At 39.4% G+C, this 19,981-nt stretch overlaps 1 protein-coding gene across 2 annotated transcripts in view; it reads left to right on the plus strand.

Annotated features, from left to right (window-relative positions):
• The window catches only part of LOC103032886 (src substrate cortactin), a 38,085-nt gene that overhangs the window by 1,348 nt on the left and 16,756 nt on the right, over window positions 1-19,981 (plus strand). For both annotated transcript variants that reach the window (XM_049483329.1, XM_049483330.1), the window contains exons 2-7: window positions 2,931-3,014; window positions 4,453-4,526; window positions 4,719-4,848; window positions 14,299-14,409; window positions 15,825-15,879; window positions 18,555-18,665. In XM_049483329.1, the coding sequence (XP_049339286.1) occupies window positions 2,931-3,014; window positions 4,453-4,526; window positions 4,719-4,848; window positions 14,299-14,409; window positions 15,825-15,879; window positions 18,555-18,665 (565 nt within the window). The remainder of the gene's footprint in view (window positions 1-2,930; window positions 3,015-4,452; window positions 4,527-4,718; window positions 4,849-14,298; window positions 14,410-15,824; window positions 15,880-18,554; window positions 18,666-19,981) is intronic.

The raw sequence follows: 19,981 nt of genomic DNA on the forward strand, positions 1-19,981 counted from the left end.
TTTTTTCTGATTCAAAATTCCAAATATTGCCATTTAGAGCATTTATTTGCAGAAAATGAGAAATTGCTGAAATAACAAAAAAGATGCAGAGCTTTTTTTTTTTTGGTGTAATATTTGATGGAATATTGATTCCCTGGTTTTTAATCACAGTTTTCATGCATCAGTGCATGTTCTCCTCCACCAGTCTTAAACACTGCTTTTTGATAACTTTAAGCCTTTACTCCTGGTGCAAAAATTCAAGCAGTTCAGTTTGGTTTGATGGCTTGTGATCATCCATCTTCCTCTTGATTAAATTCCAGGAGGTTTTCAATTTTATAAAATCAAAGGAACTCTTCTTTTTGAATTGGTCTTATTTTTTCCAGAGCTGTATGTATATGTATGTCTTTTGTGAATGAGATTAGACTATGTGACAATAATTATGTAAATAAATGAAACATGTTTAGATAATACAGCTATATTGGGCTACGTAGCATTTAAGAATGGAAATTTTCCCATTTAAAGGAAATAAATGTAGACAAAAGGCTTAATCCCTGTCTATGGACACCTTGTTTCTTTGTTGTTCCTGCAGTTCATATGCATAGGATTATTGTGCCTTGAAAGAGAATAAAGATTTTAACTCCAGAATAAAGATTTTAACTCCACTAACCAAATAGTACCGCTCTCTAGAGTGCATCTTTCAGCCCATACAGTGAGTAGCAGAGGTAACAAACACCACTAATGACACAAAACACCAAACACTGCAGACCTTGTTTAACACTACCTAAATCAACAACAGCAGCATAATCTCACATGTAAGGGTGGGAAATATAGTAAAAATGCTATATCATAATTAGAGCTAGTGCTGGGAGGTTCATTGAATTATTTATCTCTAGATTGTGCTTCTGTCAGAAACCTTTCATATTTTGACAAAGTGGTTATTTTTGCACCTTGTTCAGTATAAAAATGTTTGGTAGCGACTTGCTATTCTTTTAAAATAATTATTTATTTTAACATTAAAATGCCTTAAAAAGCAGTAAGTACTTCCTGATTTTAATTCAATGCATTATGACTTAATAAAGTGCTTTATTCATTCACTCAGAATATTCTAATCTATTATCACAAGATTCTTCTGAGCTCAGATACTGTCAGAAATGAGCCACACAAAACCCTAATGCTCCCACTTCATGAGCTTCATCGTGTCTTAGCTTAAATTAATCCTGTGAGTCTCAGTTAAACCTGTTAGCCTGAACAGTTGGTCAGTATTAGCTGGAGTGATCATCTCAGACCTGTTGCTCTGTGTTAGCTTAGGTAGCATGCTAAGCTAAAATATTTACATAGTCAAATAATTGAAAGACTAGGCAATTAATCAAAACCAACATTTAGAATCTTTAACTGATGCAGTTGTTTGTGTTATTGTTAGTAATGTACTGAAATGAAAAAAAAAGTATATAAATTATAAGAACCTTCAATTTTTTTTTTTTGCCGAAATATGCAGTCATTTAACCACAATTTTTGCATCGGTGCATCCCTAATTTTAGGGCCATATTGTCCACCTCTAGTGTGTGGTAATGTACATGTCCCTTTGAAAACGTACTGTAGCGTGTGTAGTCATGTGACTCCACCCTGTCCACTTTACAACATGTGCATTGTTTATTAAAATGATCATTCATTCATTATTATGGAGGGCAAACGTAGAGATGGAAACATTAATCAATTTTCAGCCGAAATGTGCAGTCGGCAGTCAGACAATATTTTTCGTAAGTTAGTCAATATGATTCGGGAGTTCCTTCCTACAGGCTGCAGCGAATGAATCGCTCAGACTCAGCTCAGATTCAAGATTTAAAGAGTTTATTGTCATGTGCACAGTAAGAAACAAGTTTTCTCGTACAATGAAATTCTTTCTTTGCTCCTCGCCAAGTATGCTGCATAAAGATAAAAGTAGAAAATATACAATAAAGAAAGAAATAAACTAACTAAATATAAATATTAAATTGGTGTTAAATTTACATCCAGGATGGAAATATATACATGAAAAAAGAATATGTTATGGATATTATTTACAAGTAAGTATATGTTATCTACAGCAGTGGAATAAGAAAAAAGTGCAAAACTTTCAGTAGTGCTATTATAAAATTACTGTAAAGTGAGCATATGCCTCTGTAAAATAACATGTAAACGTGTAGAGTGTAAGGTGCAGGGTTATTCTGGTTATTTAGTTCGGTCAGTCTGATTTTTTTTTTCTTCTTAAAAATGATGTAAAAGTATTGTTGCTTTTATTGCTTTATAGGTATGGATATTTAAAAGGGGTGTTTGGCTGTTTTATTTATTCAGTGATGAAAAATGGGCTAAAATACCTGCAGAGAATCGTGTTTGAGTTTATGCCTTCTCAGTATCAGTTTGAGGCTGTGTGATTGTTCTTCTGAAGAGCTGATGTAAGGCAGACAGTGCTGTGCTGATGAGCTGCAGATGTGTGTGAGGCTGAATCAGGCCTGCTGGTTTGCTGAGTCAGGCTGCAGCTACTCGCCCCATCCTCTGTTTACACAGGAAGTGAGGGAGAACCGAGTGCCACATCATCTTAACTGATCTTCATTTACTGAGAGAGGAATTTCACCCACGTTCCACAATTTCTCAGTCTTTAATAGATAATGTGTGAATAAAGCTATTCAGAGTGGGATTAGTGTTGAATGCTCTATTTAGAGTTCTGAATGGTGGTGGTGAATGAATCGAGATGTCTGAAGCTTCCTCACAGAAACTTATTACACCATGTGGTTATGAATACACTGCCTGATACCCAAATGTTTGGTTTTGTTTGGGTTCAGTTGCGGTGCATCCCTAAACTTGTTCAAATTTTGTATTTGTTGATTAATGTAGATTAATGGTTATTAAACTTAGTAAAGCACATTTCCTGACTATTAATATCCTCTATTCCATTCTGATTCCTATTCCTCCAGATGTGGAAAGCAACAGCTGGTCGCTCGGTCTCCGTTACGGTGGACGATGGCGGTGATGACTGGGAGACTGACCCTGACTTTGAGGTGAACTCTCTTAGTCTTCTTGTGTGTTTATCTCTGTTTATCTTCTGTTCCTCCTCACTGATCTATATATATATATATATATATATATATATATATATATATATATATATATATATATATATATATATATATATTACAATTTGTATATGTAAAGTACTATAAGAATAGCAGTCAGTACTGATGCAGTGTGGCATGTGTTATGTATGGGCCAGTGATGTAACAGTATAGAGTATGTTTTGGTTTAATGGTTTTGAGTGTGTTAAAGGTGAGTGGTGAAACTGTATAAATGATTTTATTGTGTAGCAGGGAGGAGAGTATTACAGGTCAGTGGTGTAACAGTGTGGTGTGTTCTGCAGGTGAGTGGTGTAACAGTGTAGAGTTACATATGTTTTGGTTTAACAGTGTGGAGTATGTTACGGGTGAGTGGTGTAACAGTGAATAATGTTACAGATCAGTGCTGTAAAATTGTGTGGAATATAATAGCTTAGAGGTGTAACCGTGTCGAGTGTTACGGATCACTGGTGTAACAGGATATAGTGTGGTATAAGGTAATTGTGTTACTGTGTGTAGTGCGCTTTGTATGGGTCAGTGGTGTAACAGTATTTTGTGTGCTACAGGTCAGTGGTGTGGCAGTGTGGAGTGTATTATGTATGGGTCAGAGATGTAACAGTGTGGAGTATGTTACGAATTAGTGGTGTAACAGGATGGTGTGCTATGGGTTATTGGTGTAACAGTATTGTGTGTACTGCAGGTCAGTGGTGTCACAGTGTGGAATGTGTTGAAGGTCAGTAGTTCAGTAGTGTAACTGCAGGGGATTGTTATAGGTCAGTGGTTTCACAGTGTGGAGTCTGTTACCAGCCAAAGGTCCAACAGTATGGGTTACAGTGTTACAGTATACAGTATGTTATAGGTCAGTGGTGTAACTGTATAGAGTGGATTGTGGGTCAGTGGTGTAACTGTATGGAGTGGATTGTGGGTCAGTGGTGTAACAGCGTGGAGTGGTTTGTGGGTCAATGGTGTAACTGTATGGAGTGGATTGTGGGTGAGTGGTGTAACTGTATGGAGTGGATTGTGGGTCAGTGGTGTAACAGCGTGGAGTGGTTTGTGGGTCAATGGTGTAACTGTATGGAGTGGATTGTGGGTCAGTGGTGTAACTATATGGAGTGGATTGTGGGTCAGTGGTGTAACTGTATGGAGTGGATTGTGGGTCAGTGGTGTAACAGGGTGGAGTGGTTTGTGGGTCAATGGTGTAACTGTATGGAGTGGATTGTGGGTGAGTGGTGTAACTGTATGGAGTGGATTGTGGGTGAGTGGTGTAACAGTGTGGATCATGTGTTTTTTAGATGATTTAATCTGTAAATAAGGTTAGCTGATGTGTTCAGTCTTTCATGGAGTATTTAAAATATTATTTTCCTCATTTTTCTTCCTCTCGCTGCAGAATGACATCACTGAGAAGGAACAGCGATGGGGAGCGAAAACCGTAGAAGGCTCGGGTCACCAAGAACACATCAAGTGAGTTATGTTTTTAAGATTAAGATCTGTTATCATAAATACTTTCTGTAACTCTTTAAGGAAAGGCTGGTTAACTACATTTTGTTTTATATATGTAGATGTATTGATCTTAAACTTCTTATTATAATTTGCACTGATCTGGTTGGGTCTCAGCTGCTGATGGGTGTGTGTTTGTGTGTTCTGGTTGTTCAGTATCCACAAGCTGCGTGAGAAGGTCTCCACTGAGCACAGTGAGCTGAAGCAGAAGGAGCTTGATGGCATGCCTAAAGCCTCACATGGATATGGTGGTAAATTCGGAGTGCAGCAGGACCGCATGGACAAGGTGAGATTTTACTGTACTATATACTATATCCCAACACTGTTCCCTCACTGCCTCCAGTGCCATCACACACAGTCATTAGCAGCCAGGCCTAATCAGACTGGTGTGTATATAGCACAGTGCATATGTTCATCATTTTAAAATTATCCATCTCAGACCTGTGAACAAGAATCCGGATATTTATGAAAGTGAACGTTTTTGTCTGCATTTAGGCCCGCTGTCCACATGAAAATGGTGTTTTAGGCCAATGAAAACTGAGCTTTTGAAAACTTTTTTTTTTTTTTTTATTATAAAAGTCCAACAGAGCCGTGTGGACAGTGTAAATGCAGTTTAATTTAAAAAATCGCAAGCGCTGCCACTATGATTTGGGAAAATGCTTGTTTGAATCCCAGTCATGCAGCTTGCCATCAGCTGCAGGAGCACAATTGGCCTTGATCTCTCTGGATAACTTTTTCTTATTTTTTAAAAAGTTGATGGAAGGTAATGTAAAATATTTCTGTACAATTTATCTAGATTTAAATGCACATATATATGAATCTAATTAACTTGTACATTCAGGTCTTTTAATTTTTGTAAAAAGTATTGCGGCATTTTTTTGCAATTTCCACATGTGCTGGACCTCAAAACAGTTTAAAAAAATGTAATACTTACATATTTGCTGAGTCACCCACCACTATTACCTCATGAATTCTGCGGTTTTAAAGGTAATTTAGACATCACTGCAGAAGCACATTTTTAAGCAAAGCATCTAATTTCAGACTTAATGTCTCACTCACTTTCACTCCCCCGGTTTCCTCTTTTTATAAACCACTTCCTCTATTCAGATCTCTCTTCTTGCCACGGTGCTCCACACACGCTGGGTTTCAGGGATATTACAGTGTACAGTGTTTTATACGGAGTGTGTGGTGGTGGTGTGCGGGCGTGGGCTGTAGTACAGTGAACCGGATCTGTGTAATCGATGCTGTTGTGAGTTAAAGCAGCCCAACAACGTTTTACTGCTGAACCCAAAGCATCTGCAGGAACAACAGATCAATACAGAGCTCCACCACAAACGCAGGACTGAAGTACAGAGCCATTAAATGTGACATGAGCACAAGTGGGTGTATAGGATACATTAATATTACATCTGACTCTACAGGATACTGGATAGCAGTACATGTACACAGATTGATAACTAGGTTACATTTGTGTTTTATTGGCGACTCATCTGTCCTTACCTTTTTCCACTTATATTTATCCATATCTGAGTAGTTTTATACAGTTTATACTTACAGTGGCGAGACAAAGGATGTGTACCCCTTGAAATTTCATGGATTTCTGCATAAATTTGTCATAAAATGCGATCTGATCATTAAAAATCAAGAGTATTGACGAATATAATGTGCCTAAAATAATTACACAAAAATGTGATTACATTCTTTATTAGAAACAACAATAAAAAGTGGAAAAATATATGAACCCGTGTGTTAATAGACTTTATTTAGCTTTTTTTTTTTTTTTTTTTTTTTTTTTTTTTAAGGCTTTTTTTCAGCTTTTTTTCACACCAACACTATTTGGTCTGATTTGGATGAAGGTCAGATCACATTTTACGACAAAACATGGAATTCTAAGGGGTTTACATACTTTTCCTTCCCACATTATATTCTGTATATTCATATATTCATATCTGTAGCTTAGTAAAAATTTGCATGTTCACACTTCTGCACAGTACTACTTAAAATATATTTTATGCCACGTATCAATAAAATGTTTGAAACAAAAATGATATTAATATTTTGTCCCACTCCTACCTGATCTAGCTAATTTGCTGACTTACAACCAAGTTAACTGTATAAACAGGTTCTTAAGCTAGCTTTAAGTCTCTCTGGCTAGATGGGTACCATGCTACCTAGGGTCTCTCAATAGCTGACTAGCTTTTAGCATCAGTTTCATTAAGAAACCTGTACTGGGGTTCTGTTATTGACACTGATACCCTTAGGGCATTTTCACTCCTGTAGTTTTTAGGTTTCTATGGTCCGGATCAGTTGATGAGTTTGTTTATTTGGAGCATTTCCCCCTCTGTTTGGTTTGGTTTCACACAGGCATTAAACCTAAATGCACCAAAATATGCACCAATAAACCATGCGAGCACATCATCTCCTCTGATTGGTCAGAGCTGTCTAGCGTGGGAGCAAGAAAGTAAATATAGTGAGAAGATTCTGTTTCAGCATGTATATCTTTGCAGTGTGAAGCTGCTTTAACATTGAACACTGAAATTTTGGGAAGTGCTGGTAGGTGTACAGTTCGTAAACAGATTTGCACAGCTGCGAGCAGCGAGTGCTGCACAAAATGCACATGTAAACAGCATGGAGCAGAGACAGTGTTTGTTCATAGCTGTGGTAATTACAGGGTTCGTACAGTCAAGAAAAACCTGGAAAAGCCATGGAATTTGAAAATAGCTATTTCCAAACCTGGATAATTTTGGAAAAATAAAAATACCCAGAAAGCTTTGGAAAAGTCATGGAAGTTTGCTCTACAAATCTATGCTTTTCAGTTTATCGATGGAGCAAATCTATTTTGAGCTACAAATACATAAGTTCAGTTAACTCAGTAATTTAACCTTACACAATAGAGCTCTCAGGATCTGACACTTTATTATTAAAGATTGTAGTTTTTGTTGATTTTTGGTTTTATTGTCCATGCCAGCACTGATGTTTTAAAAGTCGTATGATCATTAAAATTTGCATTGAAGGCATGAAAAAGTCATGAAGAATGGAAACTTATTGATTAAAACGTGTATGAACCCTGCAATTAGCGTTATCTGGCTAATATATCAGATTAAAGAATATGTTTTTTTTTTTTTAAGCTGGGTTGTTCCCACCACGAGCAAAAAGCCCCAGAGTATGTTTGGGACCACGTTGTTTTGATCTGCATCTGAGTGCGATTACTGTTTTCACTCCTGCTGATTCGAACCACACTAACCAGAGTCCGTTTTAACCGGACTAAATAGTGCTGGTGTGAAAACACTAGGGGTGTGACGAGACACTAATATCACGAGACGAGACGAGATTTAAAAATAAAATTTTAAAGAAAACGTCAAAAATGAAAAATAAAAAAACTTTTCTTGGTCTTCTATAGTGCTAACAATAAGTTCAAACGCTAGTTACGTATGTAACTGTGGTTATGTGAATAGTGGATGACCGCCAGGGCGGTGCTTAAATGTGAATGTATCACTGCCGTGCCCACGGCGAACCGAGAGTAGTATACCAACGAAGTCACTCACGTGACACAGCGTGTGACGCATGAAGGGGTATCATACCCCCTGGCACTCGCTGCTCCTCCTCAAGTCCTGGTTCTTCTCGCAATCCGAGTGACCAAGAACCCTGGCGGTCATCCACTATTCACATAACCACAGTTACATACGTAACTAGCGTTATGTTTCATAGTTCCTGACCGCCAGGGCGGTGCTTAAATGTGGATGAAGCATACCAGCGATGTCACGAGGAGACTCCGGACAGAACCGCCGTAGATAAGCCCTCAGCGGCTGCCACATTCATACTGTAGAAACGAGAAAATGTGCATGGTGACGACCATGTGGCCACTGCACAAATCTCCAATAGAGACACTCCTTGAAGCGCAGCCCAAGATGTGGCGATACCTCGAACAGAATGTCCTGTATCCCACTGGCTGGTGGGATACTGTGGGTCGATCGTGCCCTCGAGCTCGCTGCAGCGGGTGACGAAAACTCTGCGGTTGCCCGGCACTATGTAGCTTCCGAGCCTCCGTCAGGGAGGAGTGCCGCTCCAGGGCTTCCTTGGCTGCTGGCCCGAAGAGAAACCCGGGCTTGAGAGGCACAGACCGTAGCGTGGCTCGACACGGTTCGGGCAGGGAAGACTGGGCTAGCCACACCTGGCGTCGAGCATGCAGGCTCGTAGCTACGAGCTGACCAGCATCGTGGGTCATATACCCCGCGGTCAAGAGGGCCAAGTTCAGGAGCTCCTCCGTGGATGCGGGGGAATTCTGCAGCGCGATGAGCAGAATGCAGAGAGAATTCAGCAGTCTCCCTATCCGCGTCGCTGAGTTGTGCATCTTGACAACCAGCTCGTCCGTGCGCCTACACTCCGTGCTTGGGCAGCGAGGCTCCGGCCGAAGCGCTTCGTCTGGCGAAACCACCGTGGAAGCAACACGGGTCGATCGCGGGCATGGAGGCCAACCCATAGTCAGCTGCTCCGGCCATGGATGCTAGCATGCGCGCCGTTTCCGTCGGTCGACATGCTTTTTCACTCCTGAAGGCCGCGAATTCGGACACAAAATCCTGACATGGCGGCACCGCGAAATCTCCTGCCTCTAGGCGCTTGAACAGCGCGTTAGAGCGTACACTCCCCGCTGCTGGTGTGTCCAGGCCAAGCCTGGCCAATGCTAACTTAATAGTTTCCTCCACCGAAGCCCTGCGAGAAACTGCGGAGGGTGGGTCCTCACTTCCCCTGGCTTCGCCTGAAGACATGGAGAGTGAAGGTACAGGAGAGCTGTTGGTCGGAAAAGCCCCAAGCTCCATCTCATGCTCGAGAGCCGATCCCTGCGTGAAATCCGCGTTGGAGGCAGCTGTGGACAGGATGTCAAAATCAGCCTCCCGCCTTGGTGAGGCAGCCTCTTTCAATTCAGCCGAGGGGGTCTTGTCCGCTCGGTTCTCTGTCTGACTGTTCATAGCTAAGATCAGGCTCTTTAGCTGGTCTAATTCCGAAACCACCGAGTCCACGCAGTTAGAAAGCGCTCCATAGCTTTTCTTTTTCCGTGGTGGCTCTAACGAGCAATCTGCGCTCCTTTTTCCGCGAGCTTTGGTTGCTGCTGCGGGGAGGGAGGCCTCAGTTCGCGCCTCCAGGCCTGCTAGCCGCTCGTGGCGGGAAGCCATGGGGATCATAGCGCAGTCAATGCATGGATCAGAGAGCGCTTCGCGCAGATGGTCCAAGCCCAGGCAAGAAGGGCACAGCCGGTGTCCATCATAGGGCTCCAGGATGGCCGGGCATTGCATGCAGCCGATCGGAGATAGCATCGCTGCGCTAGCCAGGCCGCGGCTCCGGGAAAAGCGCTGAAAAAGCCGCCCACAGTGGCCGCTAGCCATTGGCTAGCCTCAAGTGTCGAGCGCTACGCTGCACGCTAGCGTGAACTCGGTGTACCGAGCACCAGACAGCTAAGGCAGAGATAGCTTAAGAGGTACCGAAGCTAAGCTCGAGCTACCATGGAGTGTACTCACCGTGCTGAGCCTTGACGAAGAAAAGCACAGTGACTCGATGCTTGGAGCACCAAGCTTCGTGTGAGCACTGGCGAATAATCCAATAATCCAAGAGAAGATGAAGAAAAACAGCTCTAGAGGTCGGAAAAACCGAAGCTCTGAACGAGCTGCACTCAATCGGTTTTGGGCGTGAAGAGAAAGAGAAAGAGGAGGAGCAGCGAGTGCCAGGGGGTATTATACCCCTTCATGCGTCACACGCTGTGTCACGTGAGTGACTTCGTTGGTATACTACTCTCGGTTCGCCGTGGGCACAGCAGTGATACATTCACATTTAAGCACCGCCCTGGCGGTCAGGAACTATGAAACATAACCTCAACCAGTCATATTAAGACTATGGTTTGTGTGTTTTTTTTTCTCCTAAATCTCTTGTAATTGAACTATGCATAACCACAACCAGTCATACTAAGATTATGGTTTGTTTTTTTTCTCCTAAATCTCTTGTAATTTAAATATGCATAACCATAGTCAGACAGACAGACTGACAGACAGATACTTTATTCATCCCGAAGGAAATTTAGGCAAAATGCAGCCAAATATACAACTTAAAAGTAGCAGAAGCATCTTCTATGCTAAGGGTATTTAATTAGAATTCAGTATGGTCAATGTTAACTTGTGTTATGATTAAGTGCTATATCACGCTTTAGTCACGCCCAGCACGCTCAACGTGACTTTAGTTTCCGCCCGTTCTCGTTATTCCGCCTGTTCTCGGGCTCCCTATCTCCTTATGAAGGCGTTTTTTCACGGCCGCGTCCCAATACAACAGCCAAAGCAGCAGCAACACTGGTTCGATCCTGCGTGAGGAGCAGGGTGTTTATTTATTTATTTTTTTTCCTTGCCGCGTCTGCACAGATCTGATTGACTGAAGAGAGCGTTTGGTGGTCTTACCCCACACGTGATTGCTCTGTGAGCTTACTGCGCCGCAAAGCACATATACAATTGAATCTTTCTCAGTAGGTTTGAGTCCACATTGGACAACGTTTGGGTCCGGACCCGGACCGCGCTCCGCCCATTAGTGACCTCTGTTCTATGTAAATGCCCGGATTTTCTTCTTCTGCTGAGAGCTGATCTCTGCTCAGTGATCACACTCGCTGTATAGCTACTGTGTTGCCAGATCCCTCTTAAAAAGTCCACACTAAACTGTTTTTTCTTCCCGCGAGATGAGAAATATCGCCACGTTTGATCTCGTTTAATCACACCCCTAGAAAACACCCTTAGTTACACGATAATTCACAAGATAATTCTAGACCACTTCAGTCTATATCAGCATAGCTTGCACTCGCAATAGTACATGTAGAAAGCACACTTGCAGAGACACGCCGGCCGTCGGAGAGGTCAGACTGGTCTGGCTGCTTTGGCTCAGACGCTGTGTTCTCTCAGTGAGGAGCTGCTCCAGCAGGGTTCTGGATCAGACACGCTGTTTAATTACCACAGAGAACGAGGCAGAGAAAGAGAGGGGAGAAATGGAGTCAACATGGGGCTGATGTGTCTACAAACTGTGACTGAGGACCTTTATATACACACACACACTGTCCAGCATGGTGGGTGTGAGCGTGCTGACAGAGCATCGCTCCAGTGAGCCGGAGCAGAAGACCAGGCTACACACACACACACACACACACTCTTGTAGGCATGCTTTTAGCACTTCTAGTATTGTGGTGTCTCAGCCGGTGTGACTGATCTCAACACTTCTCTCTGCTCTCTGTCTGAGGTAGGATCTGCAGGGAGTAAATCTGGAGGTGTGTGTTAGGAGTGTTGGGATGTGTTTATGTTTCCTGTGTGAGTTCTGAGATTGATGACCCGAGGTTTATATACTGTAAATATTGACTGTCACTCAAGCACAGATTTACTACATTACATTTAGAGGATACTTTTGTCCAAAGTGACCTACAAATAATGATGTACATTAGCAAAAAAGGACATAGAAGTTCAATACAATAAAAGGTTTTAGTCAGGGCTTAAAGGAGGCCAAGGAAAATAATAGGATAGAGGAGGATAGGAGAGGAAGAAGGAAATTAGGTTAGAGTGGTTAGTTAGTTAGAGGTGTTAGGAGTGTAGGTGCTCTTTGAAGAGCTCTGTCTTCAGGAGTTTATTAAAAATAGTGAGAGATTCTCCTGATCTGGTAGTAGAAGGTAGTTAGTTAGAGGTGTTAGGAGAGGAAGTGCTCTTTGAAGAGCTCTGTCTTCAGGAGTTTATTAAAGATAGTGAGAGATTCTCCTGATCTGGTAGTAGAAGGTAGTTTGTTCCACTATAGAGGAACTCTGTATGAGAACAGTCTGGATTGCTTTTAGAGAATGTTAGGGCTGCATCCGGTAAGGAACATAAGCCTTCAGGAGTCAGTGCAGGTAGGATGGAGTCTGCTCTATCATCACCTTGTAGGGAAACGTAAGATTCATGAGTCCACCATGTTAAGTGCCTTATTTTCCTAAATTCCTGGGTATCAGCAAAATGTTTGCTAGAAAATATGAGATGGGCATTAGGTTCTTTTTAGTCATCTGTGCTTTTTCACCTTGGAACTCTTATTGATCTCATTTTCAGACAATATCTTTCGTATTATTCAATCATTAACACTGACCTTAACTGAGGCAAGTGTGACCTACAGTTCTTTAAATTTTGTTCTGGCTTCTTGTGTGACCTCCTGGATGAGTTGTTCATGCCCTTTTGCAGTAATGTCAGTTGGCCAGTCACTCCTGGGAATGTTAACTCACCGGAGTTAAATTTTGTTCCACTAAAAACTCATATAATTGCTCAGCAGCACCAACTTCAACTGCAGTTCTCACCCTATTGCCAAATTAACATGCTTGTTGTACAACAGTCCCCTTAAGCACCCACAAAAAGTGTGTTCACACTCCAGTTGATCCAGGCTGTACTACTATTTTGGTCATTCAGACCGAATTAAAGTCAATAGGTACAGTCTAAAAAAAGGTAAAAGCATTGGTTGTGAAAACACCTTTATGTTTCAACATTTTTTTTCTGATTTGTGTGATTTGCCTGTCTAACTGACTGTAGGCTTATTTATACACGGAAACCAAAATGCAGACGGAACAGAGCAAAATATCACTGGAAATGTTATGGAGTCAGCTTAGCCAGAAGTCCTAATTAGTGATGGGTGATTTTCACGATTAATTCGGTTAATTCGAATGACAGTTTTAATGCCATTTTCAAAATGGAGTAATCTCGATTTCCCCTAGATATTTCATCTGTGCCTCCCACAGACTAATGTACGCATATTTTCTAAATATTCAGTCTGAGAACTGAGCTCGTACAGAAAAAAGACACAAACAACCAGTGGGGTAAAGCATATATGCAGCGCCATCGCTTTCCTGTAAGGATCCGTGATTAATTGTAGAAAACAGTAATAATCTCTCCTTCAAAGTTTCTTCTGTGACCCGTTTAGTGCGTTTTTTTCTCAATTTTCTGTCACAAACCCTTGTTCTGAAGTATATCTGCGGCTGTGTGTACACGAGGTCAGAACACAATACGAACGCATGGGCTTGTAAACAATGTTTTAAATCACTGATTCACTTAATGAGTCGACTCATCCCAAAGCATCTGAACACCAAACACCATTTTTTTTTTTTTTTTTAACAGGTAAACCTATTTTTAACAATTTCCTTGTCATCTGTAGTTAGGTTTTTAGAAGGGGGGGAATGGTCAATTATATTCTAAAATTTGAGTAATTTTTAGGCCATAATCACCCAGCATTAGTTCTAATTAAACAGCACTGCTACCAAACGTTTATCTGTAATTTAGATGAATTTGCTCTGCTGCCCTTTTCAAATATTTCTCTACTAAATACATTGTCAGAATTCTCCCGTTACTGTGTATGATGGTGTCAGAAATGTTTGAGTGAATGCCATCTAGCAGGATTAGCTGGATTCGGGTGGATTCTGGCTGATCATGCTGTGTATTTGCCTGTCTGTCTCTATCCGTCTATTTACTGTGGTTAGCTTTCCATCTGCCTAGCTCTCTGTGTCTGTTTCTACCTACTTAGCTCTGTGTGTATCTCTCTGCTCCATCTCAGATTAGTGTCATGTTGTTTTGTGCACACACTGAGTGCTCTTCCAGTGTGTGTGTGTGTGTGTTTGTTTTCTAAATGGTGCATTATGCTTCTGTAACTTGTAGCACATTGTGTTTAACTGTCCAAATCTCTCTTTCTCTTTTTTTTTCTCTTTTTCTCTCTCTAGTCTGCTGTAGGTCATGAGTACCAGAGTAAGCTTTCCAAGCACTGCTCTCAGACTGACACCTCTAAAGGCTTTGGAGGGAAGTTTGGAGTTCAGACTGATCGTGTGGATCAGGTAAAGCTTTAAAACCCATTTTAATTTAGCAAATTTAAATATGAAAAATGCTGATTGTTGCAGCCACATTTTTCATCTGTGTAAACTAGCTGAATACTTATGCAAACAATGTTTTAGATATACAACACTGTGGCTGCAACTATTGGTTGATATACAATATATATATATATATATATATATATATATATATATATATATATATATATATATATATATATATATTTATATATATATAATATATATATGTACATTTTTAGACACAGAATTTCATTGTTATTTCGTTTTCAAATGTCTAAATACACCAGACAAGGGAGAAAACAACAGCCACACTCACTTTGTATCATTGCACTTTTAAACATATTCTCAGTATTTAAAGATGCTTTAATTATGCTATTGTCTTATTGTACAATAAACAAACATAACATTTTCTATTTTAGCTATAATGCAGAACCAGGATTGAGCTGGTATATTGAATGCATTGATATAATTTATATTTTATTGATTTCTTGATAGTTATTATATAAATATATTTGTTGAGTAAAATGAACATTGTTTTTATTCTATAAACTCCCAAATATTTATAAATTTGGTGGAATATCCCTGATTTTTAATCACAGTTTTTAATGCATCTTGCATATTCTCCTCCACCAGTCTTACACACTGCTTTTAGATAACTTTATGCCACTCCTGGTGCAGAAAATCGAGCATTTCAGCTTAGTTTGATTGCTTGAGATCATCCATCTTCCTCTTGATTATATTCTAGATTCAATTTGGTAATTGAAGTGGTCATAAGGTTTTTAAATTATAGTATAATTAGTTCAATAGGAATAAGTAAATAATTCCTGGGACTCAGTTAGCATTGAAGGCCTATTTCCTTCAGCTCCATTGCCTGTGTTAACTATTAAAGTGTTGTGGTGAGGCTGTGGTCAGTAACTGTTAATGTCAATATATATATAATATAGTAACTGTTAATGCTATATACCATATTTGCACTACTGTTATACAGGTTCTATTTATACTGTCATTCCATCTCAATTACCATCAACATTGCACTATTGTTTTCCGTTTAACGTATGTCTATTGTGTTCTTGTTGTTTTGTACATATAGTGTCTCCCACTCTTTTAGATTATATATCTTATTTCTTTATATTTATATTTATATTTATGTATCTTATTTCACACCCACCACTTCTGCACCTTGTTTCTGTCTCATGTATGTCTATGTGTGTCCCTGCTGTATTGTACACATAGTGTCTCCAATTCTCTCTTTTATTATATCTAATTATCTGTACCTGCTGTAAAATTTGGGAAGAAGAGTAACATAGTTTTAATTCTCTGTATGTCCTGTACATATGCAGTATTGGCAATAAAACTACTTGACTTGACTTAATGTATTTTTTGTGTGCTGTCTCCAGTCTGCTGTAGGGTTCGAGTATGCGGGGAAGACGGAAAAACACGCCTCTCAGAAAGGTGAAGTTTCACTCTTCTCTCTGATTATCTCAGTAAAAGTGTGAACGAGTGCTTTTCGCTGCCTCACACTGTACTCCTCCTCTACTGCACACCTGCCTGGTATTTACTGCGTACGCCTAGAACTCTCTGTAAAAGCTGTAACTCTTAGAAGCCTCAGATGTTGCTGTAGTTTTATATGAATTATGAGTTACAGGTTATATCAGGTGGGTGGAGATTCTGTGTAAAAATGATTGCAGTCCATCTTGCTATTTTTAAGATTTGATTTTAAAACAGACAGAAAATAGCCTGATAAAGCTTGTTGAAATAGAATTGGCTAAAATAAATTGTGTATCTGCCTCCGCTGCTGATAAAAGTTCTAATTTTAGAGAAGCAGAGAGAAACGATAATGTAACGATATATCGAATATCACAGAATCGCAGTATCGTGATATCACAAGACATTTCTTTACGATACTTCAGCATCTGTTACTGAAGAGATCTAAGTATTTTAAAATAAGCAAATATCAGGAATTATGCATTGGTGTCAGTTTCATAGAATTTAACCATTACTCTTCACCACAGGTATATTAACCCTATTCATTTGATTATAGCACCACCATGTGGAGTAATGAAACAGTGACTGTAATAAGTCTTCTGTTTTTTTTTTAATAGAAATGTCCGTATTTGATGACATACATCAATACGATACCATATATTGTTCCATGCCTGGTATAAATGATTCAGCCTTTTATCAGACTAATTTTGATTGCCTAATAATTTAAGTGCGTTCCTACACAATTTTAACAAAATCCCAGTACGTTATTTATATATATGTTGGGTCATGTCATTCTTGCATGTAGCTGGGCCTTTCACTGTAACAATTTTTTTTTTTTGTGGACAATATATCGTCCCAGAAATTATTACGATAAACTATTACTGCAATTATACTCTTTAAAAGAGAACAATATTTTAATTAATCATAGATTTGGAAATATATTCTTTTTCTTCACATACTAGTTGTTTAGACTTTTTACTTAAGTTCACAGATACATCTACTCCTTTAAGGCAGTTCTGTTAAACTCTTATCAGGCTGACTGGAGCCTCTGTTTGTACTGTGTCACACAGCCAAACACTGGCCTTTTATATTATTACATAAGCAAATTTAACACACACACATACAGCTTTGCCTCTTTATTCCAAAGTGTAGTATTTAATAGACATACATTATGGAAAACCAACTTTCTGGAGTACAGTGTTCATTCAGCTTTCTTAAATGTGTTTCATTTGTTTTATTTAATGTGTCATTACAGTAGTACTCGATATGCATCTACATGATCTGTGCTTCTTATAATATGATTTGCTAGCTGGTTCTTATGGGCTGAAGCCAGTAGTTAGATCTGAAGCAGCAGCTTTACAGCAGCAGACTGGGATGCAGGTTCTGGAGGTCTACAGCACTGCAGAGTTTAGCGTAACACTTCTCTAAAATACTGATTCTGCCTGAGATGAGTTTAACAGGGTTTGTACGGTTAGGAAAAATGTGAAAAGTCATGGAATATGAAAATAGCAATTTCCAGGCCTGAATAAGTTTTGAAAAAAAAAAAAATAAATAAATACCCAGAAAGTTTTGGAAAAGTCATGGAAATGTGGTGGAAAAGTTGCCTTGAAGACATTTAAAAATCATGAAAAAAATCATGGAAATTTATTAAAAAGTGTTAAGTTAAAAAGTGAACGAACCCTGGCTTAATTTTGATGGTTCTTTACCCTTATGCCAGGTTCACACTACACAACTTTTTAAACCACAACTGTGGTTGTGCTGAAATCTAGAGTTCTTCAGTTGTTGAGACTTTCACACTACATGACTGATCAGTGATTGGGTCACAAAATATACGTTTTCTCACTCTGGGAAATCACAGACTCACCTCACAGTTTTCCAGAAACACTTTTTGCTCATGACTCCCAGTCACTGACTGGGTCAGATATCTAGCGTGCGAGCACCTTGTGATCCCTGATTTGCCTCTGAGCAGGGTTTTTGTCAGCGATCAATGAAAAACTGCCGGGGGTTGAAAAATTGGGCTAAAATTGTGTAGTGTGAACTTGGCATTAATTGCTGTGAAATTCAGCTGTCGTACTTATATTTACTTATATCCTATCTTTTTGAATGGGAAGAGGCCAAAATACAAAATCCATAACATATTTTGTATCATTTGTTAAAATCCGACAAAAACCTCATGAACAGTTTGTAACGTTTGGATCCAAAATTAACAAAAAAATGTCTCGATTTGGTATGGCTACTGCGCCTGCGCAGATCTCCTCATCGAGGTCTTTTAATGAGCCAATAACCATAAAAAATCATATTTTATCAGTAATTCGTTTTAGTTCTGACTCCAAAATTACCAAAAACCAAAGCTAGTCTACTGAATTTGGCTATTATTGAGTTTTCCTCTTTTTCTTATTCACGTAAATTAGCGTAAATGCTAACCGCTGCTTTGCTGTTGCCCTTCAGACTGTAGTTAGCGTTCCTTCTGGATACCTGCATTAGTATATTAGCCTCTGCTAGCCCTCACTGTGACACGCTTCCTGCTGTTTTCTGCTCTTCGTGATTTCTGTTGCCTTTTTCTCCACAAATCCATCCATCCCTCCATCCACCCCTCCCCATGCCTCCCCGCTTGGCTGCTGTGTGCCGCTCCCCGCCCCTAGACTACGCCACCGGGTTCGGTGGCCGCTATGGGGTGCAGAATGACCGCGTGGACGAGAGTGCAGTAGGATTTGATTACCAGGGCAAAACTGAAAAACACGAGTCCCAGAAAGGTTTGTTCTGCTTCCCCTGATCCTGATCCTCCCTCTGTTCTCACACACACACACACACACACACACACACACAAACACACCTATTTACACCTGCAACTGATGCTCGGTACTAGACTGCGTCAGGTGTTACGGAATGTGTGCCTCAGGTTTATGAGTTCCTTTTCCTGTTAGTTCTGTTATGTTTGTGTGTAAATGATTTAGTGTTTAAGCTCAGTTCAGGTTAAATTCCTGCATAACTAAGTTTTTGAGATTTGGTGTGAAATTGTAGTTCATTGTAGAGAAACTGACAGACTCTAATTTCTGTATAGTGGTGGTAAATGGAACTGTACAGATTATATACTGTACAAATATAGTCGTTTTATGTAAAGATTAACGTAAAACTGGGCAATATGACAGTTTTTTTTACTGTGTAAATAATATCTTATGTAATAATATGTAAAAAACATATCTAGGATATCCTCGTCAAGAACATTAACCTAACTGTGCATTTAATTACAAATACAGTGTAATTAGTCCTAATTTAATTGGATGATGAGCAGTAAAACTATGCATGGGCTGTTTGTATCAAATCAGTTTGGTCTTAAATCAGACTCAGCTTTAACAGCTGCTACTAGAAACACTACTAGAAACCTTATGTGCGTTATGTGAAACTTCAGTGATATATTGTGATATATATTTTGGATATATTGTAAACCCCTAGATGAAACGGCCAATGACCTAGGGCTGCAACTAGTGTTTTTATATATGTGATATATGTGATATGTGATTAAATATGTAATCTGTTGTTTTTGGGCACTTTTGGAGATACAGACTAAGTTGCTTAGTTCGACTAATCGTCATAGCCCTACAATTAACTGAAATCAAGAAAAATGAAGCATTTGGCTGAAGGGTGAATACTGAACATGAAATTGATACATGACAAGTTTTCATTCATTTTGTTACTTTTTTTTAACTATTGGATAAAAAAAAATCATTAGCGACAAAAAAACTGTTTTAAAAATATTAAGTGAGCTCTGAACAGACTTACAAGAATAGTACAATAGGACTTCAAACAAATGTTATTTTTCATTAAAAAAAAAAAATATATATATATATATATATATATATATATATATATATATATATATATATATATATTGTTTTCACCTATTCACCTTTTCAACACTTTCTGGCTAAATATTTCTGTTGATGAATATTGGGAGCGCCCATAGATGAAAGGACTGATAGACTTTTTATCAGTATAATTTATAATTTAGTCGATCCTGAGACCTGGTTGGATCATATGATTCATATCATATGATTCACATTTTATATGG

Source organism: Astyanax mexicanus, chromosome 9 (assembly GCF_023375975.1).
Source record: "Astyanax mexicanus isolate ESR-SI-001 chromosome 9, AstMex3_surface, whole genome shotgun sequence".
Classification (NCBI taxonomy): Eukaryota; Metazoa; Chordata; class Actinopteri; order Characiformes; family Acestrorhamphidae; genus Astyanax; species Astyanax mexicanus.